Raw genomic sequence first — 20,346 nt, 5'->3', positions numbered from 1 at the left:
TATATATATATATATATATATATATCTTTTCTTTCTTTCATACTATTCGCCATTTCCCGCATTAGCGAGGTTGCGTTAAGAACAAAGGACTGGACCTTTGAGGGAATATCCTCAAATGGCCCCCTTCTCTGTCCCTTCTTTTGGAAAATTAAAAAAATCGTGAGGGGAGGATTTCCAGCACCCCGCTCCCTTCCCTTTTTGTCGCCTTCTACGACACGCAGGGAATACGTGGGAAGTATTCTTTCTCCCCTATCCCCAGGGATAATATATATATATATATATATATATATATATATATATATATATTTTTATTATTTTGCTTTGTCGCTCTCTCCCGCGTTTACGAGGTAGCGCAAGGAAACAGACGAAAGAAATGGCCCAACCCACCCCCATACACAGTGTATACACATACACATCCACACACGCAAATATACATACCTATACATCACAATGTACACATATATATACACACACAGACACATACGTATATACCCATGCACACAATTCACACTGTCTGCCTTTATTCATTCCCATCGCCACCTCGCCACACATGGAATACCATCCCCCTCCCCCCTCATGTGTGCGAGGTAGCGCTAGGAAAAGACAACAAAGGCCCCATTCGTTCACACTCAGTCTCTAGCTGTCATGCAATAATGCCCGAAACCACAGCTCCCTTTCCACATCCAGGCCCCACACAACTTTCCACGGTTTACCCTAGACGCTTCACATGCCCTGATTCAATCCACTGACAGCACGTCAACCCCGGTATACCACATCGATCCAATTCACTCTATTCCTTGCCCTCCTTTCACCCTCCTGCATGTTCAGGCCCCGATCACACAAAATCTTTTTCACTCCATCTTTCTACCTCCAATTTGGTCTCCCACTTCTCCTCGTTCCCTCCACCTCTGACACATATATCCTCTTGGTCAATCTTTCCTCACTCATTCTCTCCATGTGCCCAAACCATTTCAAAACATTCTCTTCTGCTCTTAACCACGCTCTTTTTATTTCCACACATATCTCTTACCATTACATTACTTACTTGATCAAACCACCTCACACCACACATTGTCCTCAAACATCTCATTTCCAGCACATCCACCCTCCTGCGCACAACTCTATCCATCGCCCACGCCTCGCAACCATACAACATTGTTGGAACCACTATTCCTTCAAACATACCCATTTTTGCTTTCCGAGATAATGTTCTCGACTTCCACACATTCTTCAAGGCTCCCAGGATTTTCGCCCCCTCCCCCCCACCCTATGTTTCACTTCCGCTTCAATGGTTCCATCCGCTGCCAGATCCACTCCCAGATATCTAGAACACTTTACTTCCTCCAGTTTTTCTCCATTCAAACTTACCTCCCAATTGACTTGACCCTCAACCCTACTGTACCTAATAACCTTGCTCTTATTCACATTTACTGTTAACTTTCTTCTTTCACACACTTTACAAAACTCAGTCACCAGCTTCTGCAGTTTCTCACATGAAACAGCCACCAGCGCTGTATCATCATCGAACAACAACTGACTCACTTCCCAAGCTCTCTCATCCACAACAGACTTCATACTTGCCCCTTTTTCCAAAACTCTTGCATTTACCTCCCTAACAACCCCATCCATAAACAAATTAAACAACCATGGAGACATCACACACCCCTGCCGCAAACCTACATTCACTGAGAACCAATCACTTTCCTCACTTCCTACACGTACACATGCCTTACATCCTCGATAAAAACTTTTCACTGCTTCTAACAACTTGCCTCCCACACCATATATTCTTAATACCTTCCACAGAGCATCTTCCACATACTTCCACAGAGCATCTCTATCAACTCTATCATATGCCTTCTCCAGATCCATAAATCCTACATACAAATCCATTTGCTTTTCTAAGTATTTCTCACATACATTCTTCAAAGCAAACACCTGATCCACACATCCTCTACCACTTCTGAAACCACACTGCTCTTCCCCAATCTGATGCTCTGTACATGCCTTCACCCTCTCAATCAATACCCTCCCATATAATGGGAACTTCAGTGAAGGGCGCTAATGGGAAGTCGATAACAAGTAGTGGTGGTGTGAGAAGGAGATGGAGTGAGTATTTTGAAGGTTTGTTGAATATGTTTGATGATAGAGTGGCAGATATAGGGTGTCTTGGTCGAAGTGGTGTGCAAAGTGAGAGGGTTGGGGAAAATGATTTGGTAAACAGAGAAGAGGTAGTAAAAGCTTTGCGGAAGATGAAAGCCGGCAAGGCAGCAGGTTTGGATGGTATTGCAGTGGAATTTATTAAAAAAGGGGGGACTGTATTGTTGACTGGTTGGTAAGGTTATTTAATGTATGTATGACTCATGGTGAGGTGCCTGAGGATTGGCGGAATGCGTGCATAGTGCCATTGTACAAAGGCAAAGGGGATAAGAGTGAGTGCTCAAATTACAGAGGTATAAGTTTGTTGAGTATTCCTGGCAATTTATATGGGAGGGTATTGATTGAGAGGGTGAAGGCATGTACAGAGCATCAGATTGGGGAAGAGCAGTGTGGTTTCAGAAGTGGTAGAGGATGTGTGGATCAGGTGTTTGCTTTGAAGAATGTATGTGAGAAATACTTAGAAAAGCAAATGGATTTGTATGTAGCATTTATGGATCTGGAGAAGGCATATGATAGAGTTGATAGAGATGCTCTGTGGAAGGTATTAAGAATGTATGGTGTGGGAGGCAAGTGTTAGAAGCAGTGAAAAGTTTTTATCGAGGATGTAAGGCATGTGTACGTGTAGGAAGAGAGGAAAGTGATTGGTTCTCAGTGAATGTAGGTTTGCGGCAGGGGTGTGTGATGTCTCCATGGTTGTTTAATTTGTTTATGGATGGGGTTGTTAGGGAGGTGAATGTAAGAGTTTTGGAAAGAGGGGCAAGTATGAAGTCTGTTGTGGATGAGAGCTTGGGAAGTGAGTCAGTTGTTGTTCGCTGATGATACAGCGCTGGTGGCTGATTCATGTGAGAAACTGCAGAAGCTGGTGACTGAGTTTGGTAAAGTGTGTGAAAGAAGAAAGTTAAGAGTAAATGTGAATAAGGGCAAGGTTATTAGGTACAGTAGGGTTGAGGGTCAAGTCAATTGGGAGGTAGGTTTGAATGGAGAAAAACTGGAGGAAGTGCAGTGTTTTAGATATCTGGGAGTGGGTCTGGCAGCGGATGGAACCATGGAAGCGGAAGTGAATCATAGGATGAGGGAAGGGGCAAAAATTCTGGGAGCCTTGAAGAATGTTTGGAAGTCGAGAACATTATCTCGGAAAGCAAAAATGGGTATGTTTGAAGGAATAGTGGTTACAACAATGTTGTATGGTTGCGAGGCTTGGACTATGGATAGAGTTGTGCGCAGGAGGATGGATGTGCTGGAAATGAGATGTTTGAGGACAATGTGTGGTGTGAGGTGGTTTGATCGAGTAAGTAACGTAAGGGTAAGAGAGATGTGTGGAAATAAAAAGAGCGTGGTTGAGAGAGCAGAAGAGGGTGTTTTGAAATGGTTTGGTCACATGGAGAGAATGAGTGAGGAAAGATTGACCAAGAGGATATATGTGTCGGAGGTGGAGGGAACGAGGAGAAGAGAGAGACCAAATTGGAGGTGGAAAGATGGAGTGAAAAAGATTTTGTGTGATCGGGGCCTGAACATGCAGGAGGGTGAAAGGAGGGCAAAGAATAGAGTGAATTGGAGCGATGTGGTATACCGGGGTTGACGTGCTGTCAGTGGATTGAATCAAGGCATGTGTATGGGGGTGGGTTGGGCCATTTCTTTCGTCTGTTTCCTTGCGCTACCTCGCAAACGCAGGGAGACAGCGACAAAGCAAAAAAAAAAAAAAAAAAGATATATACACATGTACATAATTCATACTTGTTGCCTTTATTCATCCCCGTCGCCACCCCGCCTACGCATGAAATGACAGCCCCCTTACCCCCACACGCGCGAGGTAGCGCTAGGAAAAGACAACAAAGGCCACATTCATTCACACTTAGTCTCTCGCTGTCATGTATAATTCATCGAAGCCACAGCTCCTTTTCCATATCCAGGCCTTGCAAAACCTTCCGTGGTTTACCCTAGACGCTTCACATGCCCTGGTTCAGTCTATTAACAGCACGTCGACCTTGGTATACCACATCGTCCCAATTAACTCTATTTCTTGCACGCCTTTCACCCTCCTGCATGTTTAGGCCCTGATCGCTCAAAATCTTTTTCACTCCATCTTTCCACCGCCATATTCTCCTCGTTCCCTCCACCTCTGACACGTATATCCTAGTTGTCAATCTTCCTCACTCATTCTCTTCATGTGACCACACTATTTCAAAACACCCTCTTCTGCTCTCTCAACCACACTCGTGACCAAATTATTTCGAAACACCCTCTTCTGCTCTCTCAACCACTTCTTTTTATTACTACACATCTCTTATTAGGTACAGTAGGGTTGAGGTTCAAGTCAATTGGGAGGTAAGTTTGAATGAAGAAAAACTGGAGGAAGTAAAGTGTTTTAGATATCTGGGAGTGGATCTGGCAGCAGATGGAACCATGGAAGCGGAAGTGAGTCATAGGGTGTGGAAGGGGGCGAAAATTCTTGGCTGATTCGGGTGAGAAACTGCAGAAGCTGGCAACTGAGTTTGGTAAAGTGTGTGAAAGAAGAAAGCTGAGAGTAAATGTGAACAAGAGCAAGGTGATTAGGTACAGTAGGATTGAGGGACAAGTCAATTGGGAGGTACGTTTGAATGGAGAAATACTGTAGGAAGTGCAGTGTTTTAGATATCTGGGAATGGATTTGGCAGCAAATGGAATCATGGAAGCGGAAGTGAGTCACATGGTGGGGGAGGGGGTGAAAATTCTGGGAGCATTGAAAAATGTGTGGAAGGCAAGAACATTATCTCGGAAAGCAAAAATGGGTATGTTTGAAGGAATAGTGGTTCCAACAATGTTGTATGGTTGCGAGGCGTGGGCTATGGATAGGGTTGTGCGCAGGAGGGTGGATGTGCTGGAAATGAGATGTTTGTTTGAGGACAATATACGGTGTGAGGTGGTTTGATCGAGTAGTAATCTAAGGGTAAGAGAGATGTGTGGAAATAAAAAGAGTGTGGTTGAGAGAGCGGAAGAGGATGTTTTGAAATGGTTTGGTCACATGGAGAGAATGAGTGAGGAAAGATTGACCAAGAGGATATATGTGTCAGAGGTGGAGGGAACGAGGAGAAGTGTGAGACCAAATTGGAGGTGGAAAGATGGAGTGAAAAAGATTTTGAGTGATCGGGGCCTGAACATGCACGAGGGTGAAAGGCGGGCAAGGAGTAGAGTGAATTGGAACGATGTGGTATACCGTGGTCAACGTGCTGTTAATGGATTGAACCAGGGCATATGAAGCGTCTGGGGTAAACCATGGAAAGTTGTGTGGGGCCTGGATGTGGAAAGGGAGCTGTGGTTTCGGTGCATTATTACATGACAGCTAGAGACTGAGTGTGAACGAATGGGGCCTTTGTTGTCTTTTCCTAGCGCTACCTCGCACACATGAGGGGGGAGGTGGGTTGTTATTCCATGTGTGGCGAGGTGGCGATGGGAATAGATAAAGGCAGACTATGAATTATGTACTTGTGTGTATATGTATATGTCTGTGTGTGTATATATATGTGTACATTGAGATGTATAGGTATGTATATTTTGCGTGTGTGGACGTGTATGTATATACATGTGTATGTGGGTGGGTTAGGCCATTCTTTCGTCTGTTTCCTTGTGCTGCCTCGCTAACGCGGGAGACAGCGACAAAGCAAAATATGATATAATTATATATATATATATATATATCTCTCTTACCCGTTCATTACTTACTCAATCAAACCACCTCACATCACATGTTGTCCTCAAACATCTCATTTTCAGCACATCCACCCTCCTCCTCACAGCTCTGTCTATAGCCCACACCTCACAACCACATAACATTGTTGGAACCTCTATTCCTTCACACATACCCATTTTTGCTTTCCGAGATAATGTTCTTGCCTTCCACACATTTTTCAATGCTCCCAGAACTTTCACTTCCGCTTCCATGATTCCATTTGCTTCCAAATCCACTCCCAGATATCTAAAACACTGCACTTCCTCCAGTTTTCTCCATTCAAATATATGTCCCAATTGACTTGTCCCTCAATCCTACTGTACCTAATCACCTTGCTCTTGTTCACATTTACTCTCAGCTTTCTTCTTTCACACACTTTGCCAAACTCAGTCACCAGCTTCTGCAGTTTCTCACCCAAATCAGCCACCAGCGCTGTATCATCACTGAACAACAACTGACTCACTTCCCAAGCTCTCTCATCCACAACAGACTTCGTACTTGCCCCTATCTCCAAAACTCTTGCATTCACCTCCCTAAGAACCCCATCTATAATCAAATTAAACAACCATGGAGACATCACGCACCCCTGCCGCAAACCGACATTCACTGAAAACCAATCACTTTCCTCTCTTTCTACTCGTACACATGCCTAACATCCTCGATAAAAACCTTACACTGCTTCTAACAACTTGCCTCCCACACCATATATTCTTAATACCTTCCACAGAACATTTCTATCAACTCTGTCATGTGCCTTCTCCAGATCCATAAATGCCACATACAAATCCATTTGCTTTTCTAAGTATTTCTCACATACATTCTTCAAAGCAAACACCTGATCCACACATCCTCTACCACTTCTGAAACCACATTGCTCTTCCCTAATCTGATGCTCTGTACATGCCTTCACCCTCTCAGTCAATACCCTCCCATATAATTTCCCAGGAATACTCAACAAATTTATACCTCTGTAATTTGCGCACTCACCTTTATCCCCTTTGCCTTTGTACAATGGCACTATGTGCCAATCCTCAGGCACCTCACCATGAGTCATACATACATTGAATATCCTTACCAACCAGTCAACAACACAGTCACCCCCTTTTTCAATAGATTCCACTGCAGTACCCTCAAACCCACTGCCTTGCCAGCTCTCGTCTTCTGCAAAGCTTTCACTACCTCTTCTCTGTTTACCAAATCATTTTCCCTAGCCCTTTCACTTCGCACACTGTCTCTACCAAAACACCCTATATCTGCCATTCTACCATCAACCACATTCACCAAACCTTCAAAATACTCACTCCATCTCACATCACCACTACTTGTTATCACCTCCCCATAGTCCCTTCACCAATGTTTCCATTTGTTTTCATGTCTTATGCTCTTTATTAACCTCCTTTCAAAACATCTTTTTATTCTCCCTAAAATTTAATGATACTCTCTCACCCCAACTTGCATTTGCCCTCTTTTTCACCTCTTGCACCTTTCTCTTAAACTCCTGCCCCCTTTCTTTTATATATCTCCCAGTCATTTGCACTATTTCCCTGCAAAACTCATCCAAATGCCTTTCTCTTCTCTTTCACTAATAATCTTACTTCTTCATCCCACCACTCTACCCTTTCTAATCTGCCCACTTCCCACACTTCTCATGCCACAAACATCTTTTACGCAAGGCATCACTCCTTCCCTGAATACATCCCATTTCTCCCTCACTCCCCTTACATCCTTTGCTCTCACCTTTTTCTATTCTGCACTCAGTCTCTCCTGGTACTTCCTCACACAAGTTTCCATCCCAAGGTCACTTGCTCTCACCACTCTTTTCACCCCAACATTCTCTCTTCTTTTCTGAAAACCTCTACAAATCTTCACCTTCGCCTCCACAAGATAATGATCAGACATCCCTCTAGTTGCACCTTAGCACATTAACATCCAAAAGTCTCTCTTTTGTGTGCCTATCAATTAACACATAATCAAATAATGCTCTCTGGCCATCTCTCCTACTTACATACATATACTTATGTATATCTCTCTTTTTAAACCAGGTATTCCCAATCACCAGTCCTTTTTCAGCACAGAAATCTACAAGATCTTCACCATTTCCATTTACAGCACTGAACACCCCATGTACAACAATTATTCTCTTAACTGCCACATTACTCACCTTTGCATTCAAATCACCCATCACTATAAACCGTTCTCGTGCATCAAAACTACTAACACACTCACTCAGCTGCTCCCAAAACACTTACCTCTCATGATCTTTCTTCTCATGCCCAGGTGCATATGCACCAATAATCACCCATCTTTCTCCATCCACTTTCAGTTTTACCCATATCAATCTAGAGTCTACTTTCTTACAGTCTATCACATACTCCCACCACTCCTGTTTCAGGAGTAGTGCTACTCCTTCCCTTGCTCTTGTCCTCTCACCGACCCCTGATTTTACTCCCGAAACATTCCCAAACAACTCTTCCCCTTTACCCTTGAGCTTCGTTTCACTCAGAGCCAAAACATCCTGGTTCCTTTCCTCAAACATACTACCTTCATCTCCTTTTTTCTCATCATGGTTACATCCACACACATTTAGACAACCCAATAATTGAAATGTTTGCTTAAATATTGGATGTTAAAGGCTGTTGTCTAAAACATCTATATGATTGTGTTAATGGTGTATTGAAATAGGGAAATTGAAGGTTTGCTTTAAAGTGACAGAAATTTACTCAGTAGTTTTCACAGAAATGATGCCAGTATGATGGTTAGTAAAGATTTTAGATTTTTTTATCATCTACCATAGTGACTTTCATAATGTAGTCATCATCCTTCATGATCAAAGTGTTTCCCCTAACACTATTAACATTTGCATAGCATAATGTGTCTTTTAGTTAGCCGTCCTTGGGAGTATTTACACAAATTTTGTATTTTCAGTTCATTACAGAAGAACGTGGTCAGCCCATTCAACATGGGCCCAGAGATAGCGGTCTTATCACCCTTACACTGATGACAACATTCTTTTTTGAATTTGATCTATGGTGGCCACCTTTGATTGATGCTTATTTACTTTAACATATCACTGTCTGCAAAATAATCAATGCATTCTCTTTCTGTGTCTTGAGATTATGAGTTTTGAAGAACTGACAATGAATTCATCATTAAGCTTCTTCACAGATGTACATTTTTAAGATTTTATGTAGTGATTCCACTTTCTTTGCAGTTAAGAGCAAATTGTATTTGTATTTTGCAATATGAAAATGCTTTTGGCTGCTATTTGATCTCTTTAAAGACATTGTATTTGCATGAGAGGAATAGAATTATGAAAAACTGCCACATGTTCTTACGTACCACCTTTGTTTTTAATTTTCCATTAGTCTTAGCAATATCATATCCCCCAACCAAATCCTGGATATGCTCCTTAGTGCTTCAAGCTCCATGTCCTTACTTAACAGTAAAATCTGAAACAGTGTAACTTATCATCTTTCCCAGTCTGACTTAAAAATTTGACTGACATAGGTAAATGCTATTATTGACTGGACCATATGGTGCTTGGCAAGCCACTGAATTAAGGTTATTTTGTGTCAGTTGGCACTTCATTGGTGAGGCCTCTTTTGGTTTATTTTTTTAACACTAAAGTCCTGTAACCCCTCATACTTTTCCTAAGAATTACACCTTTTTAGTTGATGTTTTCTCCTCGAAAAGTCCAGTTCATATCCTTCTTTTCTTCCTTTTTTTTTTTTTTATTCTTGATGTCTTTGCCTTCTTTCTGTTTCATTCGTGTCCTAGTCTAATGACAATTTCAATCAGTGCATGAAGCTTTTGACATTAGAAAAAGTGACAACAGGTACACCAGTTAATCTTTATTTGTTATTGAAGTTACATTTGAATTGGAAGTTATGAACAAGAGATAATTGTTATTACAGTAATTTACTGCATTTTTTGTTATGCTTTGATTAAACATCTTCTATGACAGCTTCTCATTTTTTCACAGCAACTTGTACCAGTGGATTATTTTCATCTGCCTTTGCGTCTGAGGGAGGGCTTTCATTCATTAGATGATTGTACTGTAGCTATCTCTGCATATGTTGGAAAAGAAAGAACTTTTCTTGTAAATATGGCAACTGCTCTTGGTGCAACGTAAGTAATAGAACATTTTGTATAATTTCACTATGTTTCCTCTTTGCCAAAAAGCTTTTCCTTGAAAGATATTTCAATTCTTCTCATTGTTTTGATTACACACGCGTGCATACCTGCCTGCCTGTGGATGTAGTCAGAGACAAAACTTAACAGTTAAGGAAGCATTTAGTAGATTAGATGAAAGAGTTAAAAGGGGAAATTTTGTCCATATCAGCTGTGTAGCAATGAACATGCAGAAACAAAAGGTACATTTATTTAAAATTTCAGATTTTTGGACCTCAGACTGACCCATCAAAAAAGATGTATAACCCCACACAATAAGCAATGCAACACTGCTTGGTCTAAAGAATTTAGTTTGGGTCTCTTGTGTGATAGGCATGTATGTAATGAATGAAATTCGGGAACTACTGTAGATTTTTGGAAATCCATGGAGACAAAAACTGAAGTAAGGCCTGTGGACCCTGACTAATTTCTACATTATTTTTTCTCATACAATTTCATTCCTGGTACCTGAGATGGCCTTGATTGGGGCATCTTCCACCTTTGCCATGTTCATCAGTATGAAAATAAATAAATTTTGTCTTTTTAAAATCTCTTCAGGGGAATATAAACAAAACTAAATGAGGATCAAAGCTTCTTGCCTGGCAGACAAATTCTTGAGAAACCAGCTCCTACACCTGTTTAACCTGTAATTAAGAAACTTTGCCTCTGACATAACTTCATATGTGAGGTTACATCAGAGGACATGTTCCCAGGTACTGGTTGGTCAGATGCAGAATTTTTTTTGGAAAGTTTTGTTTATGTCTTTGTACTTTTTTTGTCATTCCTTTTGAAGAGGTCTTGTGAAACAGAAGAAACATTGGTTGATGATCTTCAGTTTTTCCTTAACCTATGAAGATTCTTAAAGTGATTTAGCTTCTTTGAAGGTGACCATCACCGTAACTATGCCAAACATTACTTGAGTAAACTTACCCTTAAGATGATCATTAGAAAGTTGGTTAGAATTTCATAATCAGAAGGATAGAATCTTCCACAAATGTGCTAAAGTGAACCAGAATATACAAAGTATTACTATTTCAGATTATGGAACATTGTAAAGTTGATATTATATTTCATGTGTGACTAAAGTAAATTTGCTGAATCCATTAGCAAAAAAAAAAGAGGTAAGAACTACTTAGTCAAAAATGATAAAATAGACCAGGTAATATTATAATACCATTACAGCTATAAGCTAGATTTTTATGAGAAATGAAAAACTATACATATAAAAAAAAGTTTTCCTTTAAAATGATAACCACCATCATTGTGATTTTTTATCTACTCACACCAATGTGTGTTGCTCTACATTCATTATGTATCAGCTACTCCTTATGCTAAAATTATATCCTGTAGTAGTGACACCTTTATTTCTTACTCATTCATCTGTTTGGTGAGATGTTTTATTAACTTTGCTATGGGAATGATAATAGCTTCTGTCTTGTTTATGGTAATGATATCATGTATAGACAGAGAGTTAAAAGCTTGTACAGTTAGACATTTTGAAGATGGCAAAGTTACTGAGATGAGATGGTCAGAGTACAGATAAAATGCAAAAAGATTTAGATAAGAGAACTTCATGAAATTCACTGAAAATAGTTTCCATCTATCGATCTGTCTATCTATCTATGTCTCTTATGCCTGTTCCCTCCGGGAACTCCCATCAAGGGGTAGTCACAGCAAAAGTCTCCTCTTATCACTGTCCTTACATGCCTCCCTCACACACACCATTCCATGCATTCTTCCTCTGTTTCTCTCCCTCCAGTATTCCTTTACCCTATTTACCCATGTGACTGGTGGTCTTCCACTCACACCAACCCCTTTAATTGTACTGTCATACACTCTCCGTATAAACTCCCGTCTTGCATTCTTTCCACATGCCCAAACCCCCTCAAAGTATTATTTTTCACCCATAATCCTACCACTCCACAATTCATTCCCTTTGCTTTCCTTGCCATGCCACATCTCTCATACACCCCTTCATTATTTTCATCATTCCATCTAGTCACATCACATGCTCTTCTCAATTAGCTCATTTCCACTGCCTGAATTCTTGGCTTCTGTGACTCAATCCTCATCAATGTTTCGGCTGCATAGGTCAGGGTTGGGAGGTCTCTGGTGTCCCTTAATCCTCTCTTTACTTCCATATTTACTCCTCTACCCTTCATTATTTTATTCTGTTAAGGGACCCAATGACTCTTCTACCCTGTACTCATCTCTCCCTTATCTCTTCTTCCATATCACCACACTTAGCCAAGATAGCTTCAAGATACTTGAATTCCCTCACTTCTTCAAGTCTTTTTTCCTCATATCCATAGCACAATTCAGCACACTTTCTTCTTTCACGCTGTATGGTTTTACAAAATCTATACTTTCACTCTTTTATCTTTCAAATGCCATTACTTTACTTTTGCTTGCATTTACCTTCAAATTCCTGCACTTACACAAATCTTAAAACACTTTTACTACCATCTGCAACTCCTCTTCACTCTTAGCAAACAACACAATATTATCAGCAGACAGGCTTGCCACTAGCCACCACATTTCACTGCCACACTCCATCTCTGCACACCTTTTCTCTAGTTTTGCTTTAATCTCTCTTATCACTCCATTCATATATGTATTAAAAAGCCCTTCCTCACACCGACATGTATCCCAAAACTTTCGCTCAGCTCTCCATCCACTCTTACACATGCATTTGCTCCTCTTTAGAAGGCTTTTGCACCATCCAGCAGTTTTACCCTGTGTCATATATACTTCCAACATATTCCCCGCATTCCGTATTTTAACTTTCTAAAAGGGGAAACAGAAGAAGGAGTCATAAAAGGAGTGCTCATCCTCCTCAAAGGCTCAGATTGGGGTGTCTAAATGTGTGTGGATGTAACCCAGATGAGAAAAAAGGAGAGTTAAGTAGTATGATTGAGGAATGGAACCTGGATGTTTTGGCTGTGAGTGAAATGAAGTTTAAAGATAAAGGGGAAGAGTGGTTTGGGAATGTCTTGGGAGTAAAGTCAGGAGTTGGTGAGAGGACAAGAGTGAAGGAATGAGTAGCACTACTCCTGAAGGAGGAGTTGTGGGAATATGCGATAGAATGTAGAAGGTAAATTCTAGATTGATATGGGCAAAACTGAAAGTGGATGAAGAGAGATGGGTGATTATTGGTGCCTATGCACCTGGTCATGAGAAGAATGATCATGAGAGGCAAGTGTTTTGGGAGCAGCTGAGTGTGTGTGTTAGCAGCTTTGATGCACGAGACCGAGTTTATAGTGATGGGTGATTTAAATGCAAAGGTGAGTAATGTGGCAGTTGAGGGTATAATTGGTGTAAATGGGGTGTTCAGCATTGTAAATGGAAATGGTGAAGAGCTTGTAGATTTGTGTGCTGAAAAAGGACTGGTGATTGGGAATACCTGGGTTAAAAAGAAAGATATACATAAGTATACATATATAAGTAGTGGTGATGTGAGAAGGAGATGGAGTGAGTATTTTGAAGGTTTGTTGAATGTGTTTGATGATAGAGTGGCAGATATAGGGTGTTTTGGTCGAGGTGGTGTGCAAAGTGCGAGGGTTAGGGAAAATGAGTTGGTAAACAGAGAAGAGGTAGTAAAAGCTTTGCGGAAGATGAAAGCCGGCAAGGCAGCAGGTTTGGATGGTATTGCAGTGGAATTTATTAAAAAAGGGGGTGACTGTATTGTTGACTGGTTGGTAAGGTTATTTAATGTATGTATGACTCATGGTGAGGTGCCTGAGGATTGGCGGAATGCGTGCATAGTGCCATTGTACAAAGGCAAAGGGGATAAGAGTGAGTGCTCAAATTACAGAGGTATAAGTTTGTTGAGTATTCCTGGCAAATTATATGGGAGGGTATTGATTGAGAGGGTGAAGGCATGTACAGATCATCAGATTGGGGAAGAGCAGTGTGGTTTCAGAAGTGGTAGAGGATGTGTGGATCAGGTGTTTGCTTTGAAGAATGTATGTGAGAAACACTTAGAAAAGCAAATGGATTTGTATGTAGCATTTATGGATCTGGAGAAGGCATATGATAGAGTTGATAGAGATGCTCTGTGGAAGGTATTAAGAATATATTGTGTGGGAGGCAAGTTGTTAGAAGCAGTGAAAAGTTTTTATCGAGGATGTAAGGCATGTGTACGTGTAGGAAGAGAGGAAAGTGATTGGTTCTCAGTGAATGTAGGTTTGCGGCAGGGGTGTGTGATGTCTCCATGGTTGTTTAATTTGTTTATGGATGGGGTTGTTAGGGAGGTGAATGCAAGAGTTTTGGAAAGAGGGGCAAGTATGAAGTCTGTTGTGGATGAGAGAGCTTGGGAAGTGAGTCAGTTGTTGTTCGCTGATGATACAGCGCTAGTGGCTGATTCATGTGAGAAACTGCAGAAGCTGGTGACTGAGTTTGGTAAAGTGTGTGAAAGAAGAAAGTTAAGAGTAAATGTGAATAAGAGCAAGGTTATTAGGTACAGTAGGGTTGAGGGTCAAGTCAATTGGGAGGTGAGTTTGAATGGAGAAAAACTGGAGGAAGTGAAGTGTTTTAGATATCTGGGAGTGGATCTGGCAGCGGATGGAACCATGGAAGCGGAAGTGGATCATAGGGTGGGGGAGGGGGCGAAAATTCTGGGAGCCTTGAAGAATGTGTGGAAGTCGAGAACATTTTCTCGGAAAGCAAAAATGGGTATGTTTGAAGGAATAGTGGTTCCAGCAATGTTGTATGGTTGCGAGGCGTGGACTATGGATAGTGTTGTGCGCAGGAGGATGGATGTGCTGGAAATGAGATGTTTGAGGACAATGTGTGGTGTGAGGTGGTTTGATCGAGTAAGTAACGTAAGGGTAAGAGAGATGTGTGGAAATAAAAAGAGCGTGGTTGAGAGAGCAGAAGAGGGTGTTTTGAAATGGTTTGGTCACATGGAGAGAATGAGTGAGGAAAGATTGACCAAGAGGATATATGTGTCGGAGGTGGAGGGAACGAGGAGAAGAGGGAGACCGAATTGGAGGTGGAAAGATGGAGTGAAAAAGATTTTGTGTGATCGGGGCCTGAACATGCAGGAGGGTGAAAGGAGGGCAAAGAATAGAGTGAATTGGAGCGATGTGGTATACCGGGGTTGACGTGCTGTCAGTGGATTGAATCAAGGCATGTGTATGGGGGTGGGTTGGGCCATTTCTTTCGTCTGTTTCCTTGCGCTACCTCGCAAACGCAGGAGACAGCGACAAAGCAAAAAAAAAAAAAAACATATATAAGTAGGAGAGATGCCCAGAGAGCATTATTGGAATAGGTGTTAATTGATAGGAATGTGAAAGAGAGACTTTTGAATGTTAATGTGCTGAGAGGAGCAACTGGAGGAATGTCTGATCATTATCTTGTGGAGGCGAAGGTGAAGATTTGTAGAGGTTTTCAGAAAAGAAGAATGTTAGGGTGAAGAGAGTGGTGAGAGTAAGTGAGCTTGGAAAGGAAACTTTTGTGAGGAAGTACCAGGAGAGACTGAGTGAAGAATGGCAAAAGGTGAGAGCAAATGACAGAAGGGGAGTGGGAAAGGAATGGGATGTAATTAGTGAAGCAGTGATGGCTTGCGCAAAAGATGCTTGTGGCATGAGAAAGGTGGGAGGTGGGCAGATTAGAAAGGGTAGTGAGTGGTGGATGATGAAGTAAGATTGTTAGTGAAAGAGAAGAGAGAGGCATTTGGACACTTTTTGCTGGGAAGTAGTGCAAATGACTGGGAAATGTATAAAAGAACGAGGCAGGAGGTCAAGAGAAAGGTGCAAGAGGTGAAAAAGATGGCAAATGACAGCTGGGGCGAAAGAGTGTATTATTGAATTTTCAGGAGAATAAAAAGACGTTTTGGAAGGAGGTAAATAAAGGGCATAAGACAAGAGAACAAATGAGAACATCGGTGAAAGGGGCAAATGGGGAGGTAATAACATGTAGCGGTGAAGTGAGAAGGAGATGGAGTGATATATCGAAGGTTTGTTGAATGTTTTGATGATAATGTGTTTGATGATAGAGTGGCAGATATAGGGTGTTTTGCTCGAGGTGGTGTGCGAAGTGAGAGGGTCAGAGAGAATGGTTTGGTAGACAGAGAAGAGGTAGTGAAGGCTTTGAGGAAGATGAAAGCTGGCAAGGCGCTGGGTTTGGATGGTATTGCAGTGGAATTTATAAAAAAAGGGGGTGACTGTGGTGTTGATTGGTTGGTTAGGATATTCAATGTATGTATGGTTCATGGTGATGTGCCTGAGGATTGGCAGAATGCATGCATAGTGCCATTGTTCAAAGGCAAAGGGGATAAAGGTGAATGTTCAAATTACAGAGGTATGTTTCTTGAGTATTCCTTGGAAATTATTTGGGAGGGTATTGATTGAGATTTTGAGTGATTGGGGCCTGAACATGCAGGAGGGTGAAAGATGGGCAAGGAATAGAGTGATTTGGATTGATGTGGTATACCGGGGTCGACGTGCTGTCAATGGATTGAGTCAGGGCATGTGAAGAGTCTGGGGTAAACCATGGAAAGTTGTATGGGGCCTGGATATGGAAAGTGAGCTGTGGTTTTGGGCATTATTGCATGACAGCTAGAGACTGAGTGTGAACGAATGGGGCTCTGTTGTCTTTTCCTAGCGCTACCTCGCACACATGAGGGGGGAGGGGGATGTTATTCCATGTGTGGCGAGGTGGCGATGGGAATGAATAAAGGCAGCCAGTGTGAATTGTGTGCATGTGTATATATGTATATGACTGTGTGTGTATATATATGTGTACATTGAGGTGTATGGGTATGTATATTTGTGTGTGTGGACGTGTATGTATATACATGTGTATGGGGGTGGGTTGGGCCATTTCTTTCGTCTGTTTCCTTGCACTACCTCGCAAACTCAGGAGACAGCGACAAAGCAAAATAATAAAAAAATAAAATATTGATTGAGAGGGTCAAGGCTTGTACAGAGCATCAGATTGGAGAAGAGCAGTGTGGTTTCAGAAATGTTAAAGGATATGTGGGTCAGGTGTTTGCTTTGAAGAATGTGTGTGAGAAATACTTAGAAAAACAGATGGATTTTATGTAGCATTTATGGATCTGGAGAAGGCATATGATAGGGTTGATAGAAATGTTACATGGAAGGTATTAAGAGTATATGGTGTGGGAGGTAAGTTGCTAGAAGCAGTGAAAAGTTTTATCAAGGATGTAAGGCATGTGTACGAGTAGGAAGAGAGGAAAGTGATTGGTTCCCAGTGAATGTTGGTTTGCGGCAGGGATGTGTGATGTCTCGAAGGTTGTTTAATTTGTGTATGGATTGGATGGTTAGGGGAGTGATTGTAAGAGTTTTGGAGAGAGGGGCAAGTATGCAGTCTGTTGTGGATGAGAGGGGCAAGTATGCAGTCTGTTGTGGATGAGAGGGCTTGGGAAGTGAGTTAGTTGTTGTTCGCTGATGATACAGCGCTGGTGGCTGATTCAGATGAAAAACTGCAGAAGTTGGTGACTGAGTTTGGTAAAGTGTGTGAAAGAAGAAAGCTGAGAGTAAATGTGAACAATAGCAAGGATATTAGGTTTAGTAGGGTTGAGGGACAAGTTAATTGGGAGATTAGTTTGAATGGAGAAAAACTGGAGGAAGTGAAGTGTTTTAGATATCTTGAAGTGGATACCTGTAAGTATTGTCCAAATGCTTCTCTTTTCTCTTTCACTAACAACCATACTTCTTCATCCCACCACTCACTACCCTTGCTTATCTGCCCACCTCCCACCTAATTCATGCCACATGCATCTTTTGTGCAAGCTATCACTGCTTCCTTAAATACATCCTATTCCTCACCCACTCTCATCACTTCATTTGCTCTCACCTTTGGCATTCTACACTTAATCTCTCCTGGTACTTCCTCACACAAGTCTCTTTTCCAAGCTCACTTACTCTCACCACTCTCTTCTTCCCAACATTCTCTTCTTTTCTGGAAACCTTTACAAATCTTCATATTCATCTCCACACGATAATGATCAGACATTCCTTCAGCTGCCTCTCTCAGCACATTAACATCCAAAAGTCTCTCTTTTACATGCCTGTCAATAAACATAATCCAACAATGCCCTTTGACCATCTCTCCTACTTGCATATGTATACTTATGTATATATCTAATTTTTTAACCAGGAATTCCCAATCACCAATACTTTTTCAGCACACATGTCCACAAGCTTTTCACCATTTCCATTTATAACACAACACCCCATGTACACCACTTATACCCTCACCTGCCACGTTACTCACATTCGCATTTTAATCACCCATCACTATAACCTGGACTCGTGCATCAAAGCTACTAACACACTCACTCAGCTGCTCCCAAAACACTTGCCTCTGATGATCTTTTTTCTCATGACCAGGTGCAGAGGCACCAATAATCACCCATCTCTCTCCATCGACTTTCAGTTATACCCGAATCAATTTAGAATTTCTTTAGGTGCATTTATAGGATTTATTCCCTACCTTTTTTTTTCATGTTCTCCATGAACACACCACCTTAGTGTTTGGTTTTTCATTATTTCTTCCATACCATATTTCCATTTAGATTAACTGTTGTGTAAACTTTTTACTTCTAACCTTTGGAAAAATCTGAAATATGATTTCATTTTACCACTGCTGCTCCAAGTTTTTGTAGCATACATTGTAAAGGATTGTGTGCATTTACCATGCTGTCAAAGAAAAAGATGATATCCTTAGGGATAGGGGAGAAAGAATAATGGACTTGTATCTTCTCTTTCTCATAGAAGGCAAATAACCCCCTTCCACATTCCTTTTCAAATGAAGGGAAAGAGAGAGGAGCCAATCTGAAATATTTTTCTGGAATTCTCAGTCATCTTTTTCTGATGCTACCTTGCTCATGCATGAAATAGTCAACACACATGAAAGATCAACATTCCCATTGATTATTTTCAAAAGTTATGATTCAAACTTAAGAATACCATCTCTTTTGCTGCTTTTCAAATGAAGGAAAGTAGAGAGGAGCCAAGCTTCTGAAAGTTTCATTCATCTGTTCTAGAGCTACCTTGCTCATGCAGGAAATAGTCAGCACACATTAAAGATCAACATATACATAGATTATTTTCAGAAGTTATAATTCAAATTTAAGAACATATTTTTGCTTACAGATTCCAAGAAACATTTGTAAGAAAAGCCAAAATAGGCAGAGATAACAAAGCTTCCACTCATCTCATATGTGCAATGCCTGAGGGTGACAAGTATCATGCTGCTATAAAATGGGGCATCCCAGCTGTAACACGTGATTGGTTACTAGAGTGTGCCAGGAGTGGGAAAAGAGCACCAGAAGATGCCTTTAAGGTTGACTTGAAAAACTCTCAGCAACTGGATGGGAAGGCCATTATTACAGATATTTATGGTAAGTTTTCATGCCTGAGGTGTTACATGTATTGATATATAGATATACGGTCACTTTGTGTCTCTCCATTAGAAAATGATAGAATACAATAACATTTACATTGACTTAGGCATGATAAGTTTCTTTCTTGGCTGATTTTAATATGGAAGATATTAATGTCCCCTACATTCTCCAAGGAGGATGTGTCATTCCATTCTTTGATTTTTTCTTAATTGACTGTACTAGGAATAAGTGACAAACAGATGAAGATATTATTAAGAATCATTTTAAGGAAGAGTGAATTAGAAATGTTAGGTTTATGTGAGACAGGATTAGGAGTTAATGGGTCCTTTGATTAGAATATAGTGGAGGAGGTAAGGTAAGTGATGGGTGATATAGATCATTGCATGTATGGAGTTTGAGACTAGTGACCCTTCATCTCCCACAGACATATTTACATGGGTCAACATTAACAGACATATGCAAAGTAATCCCATTCTACCAGATTAATTTTTTGGGGGGTATGGCCTGGTACAGACCAAATACCATTGTACCAAGAATTTTGATTTTTTCCTCAGCTGTTATGCTTACACATGACAACCACTCAGTTACCTTGTAGACAGAGCAGGGGAGAGAAATTTTTAGTTTTTGTCAGTGTTGCTCTCTTTGACATTTCCTGGTGATATGAATACATTGGGGATGAGAGAGCTTGGGAAGTGAGTCAGTTGTTGTTCGCTGATGATACAGCACTGGTGGCTGATTCATGTGAGAAACTGCAGAAGCTGGTGACTGAGTTTGGTAAAGTGTGTGAAAGAAGAAAGTTAAGAGTAAATGTGAATAAGAGCAAGGTTATTAGGTACTGTAGGGTTGAGGGTCAAGTCAATTGGGAGGTAAGTTTGAATGGAGAAAAACTGGAGGAAGTAAAGTGTTTTAGATATCTGGGAGTGGATGTGGCAGCGGA

General features: G+C 41.0%; 1 protein-coding gene across 9 annotated transcripts in view; it reads left to right on the top strand.

Moving 5' to 3' along the window:
• The window catches only part of LOC139747272 (DNA topoisomerase 2-binding protein 1-like), a 688,948-nt gene that overhangs the window by 297,786 nt on the left and 370,816 nt on the right, over positions 1–20,346 (top strand). For all 9 annotated transcript variants that reach the window (XM_071659369.1, XM_071659371.1, XM_071659377.1 and 6 more), the window contains exons 10-11: positions 9,849–9,994; positions 19,159–19,406. In XM_071659369.1, coding sequence (XP_071515470.1) covers positions 9,849–9,994; positions 19,159–19,406 — 394 coding nt within the window. The remainder of the gene's footprint in view (positions 1–9,848; positions 9,995–19,158; positions 19,407–20,346) is intronic.

Source organism: Panulirus ornatus, chromosome 68, assembly GCF_036320965.1.
Source record: "Panulirus ornatus isolate Po-2019 chromosome 68, ASM3632096v1, whole genome shotgun sequence".
Lineage (NCBI taxonomy): Eukaryota > Metazoa > Arthropoda > Malacostraca > Decapoda > Palinuridae > Panulirus > Panulirus ornatus.
The sequence above is the reverse complement of the archived record's forward strand: the minus strand, read 5'-3'. Positions and strand labels throughout refer to the sequence as shown.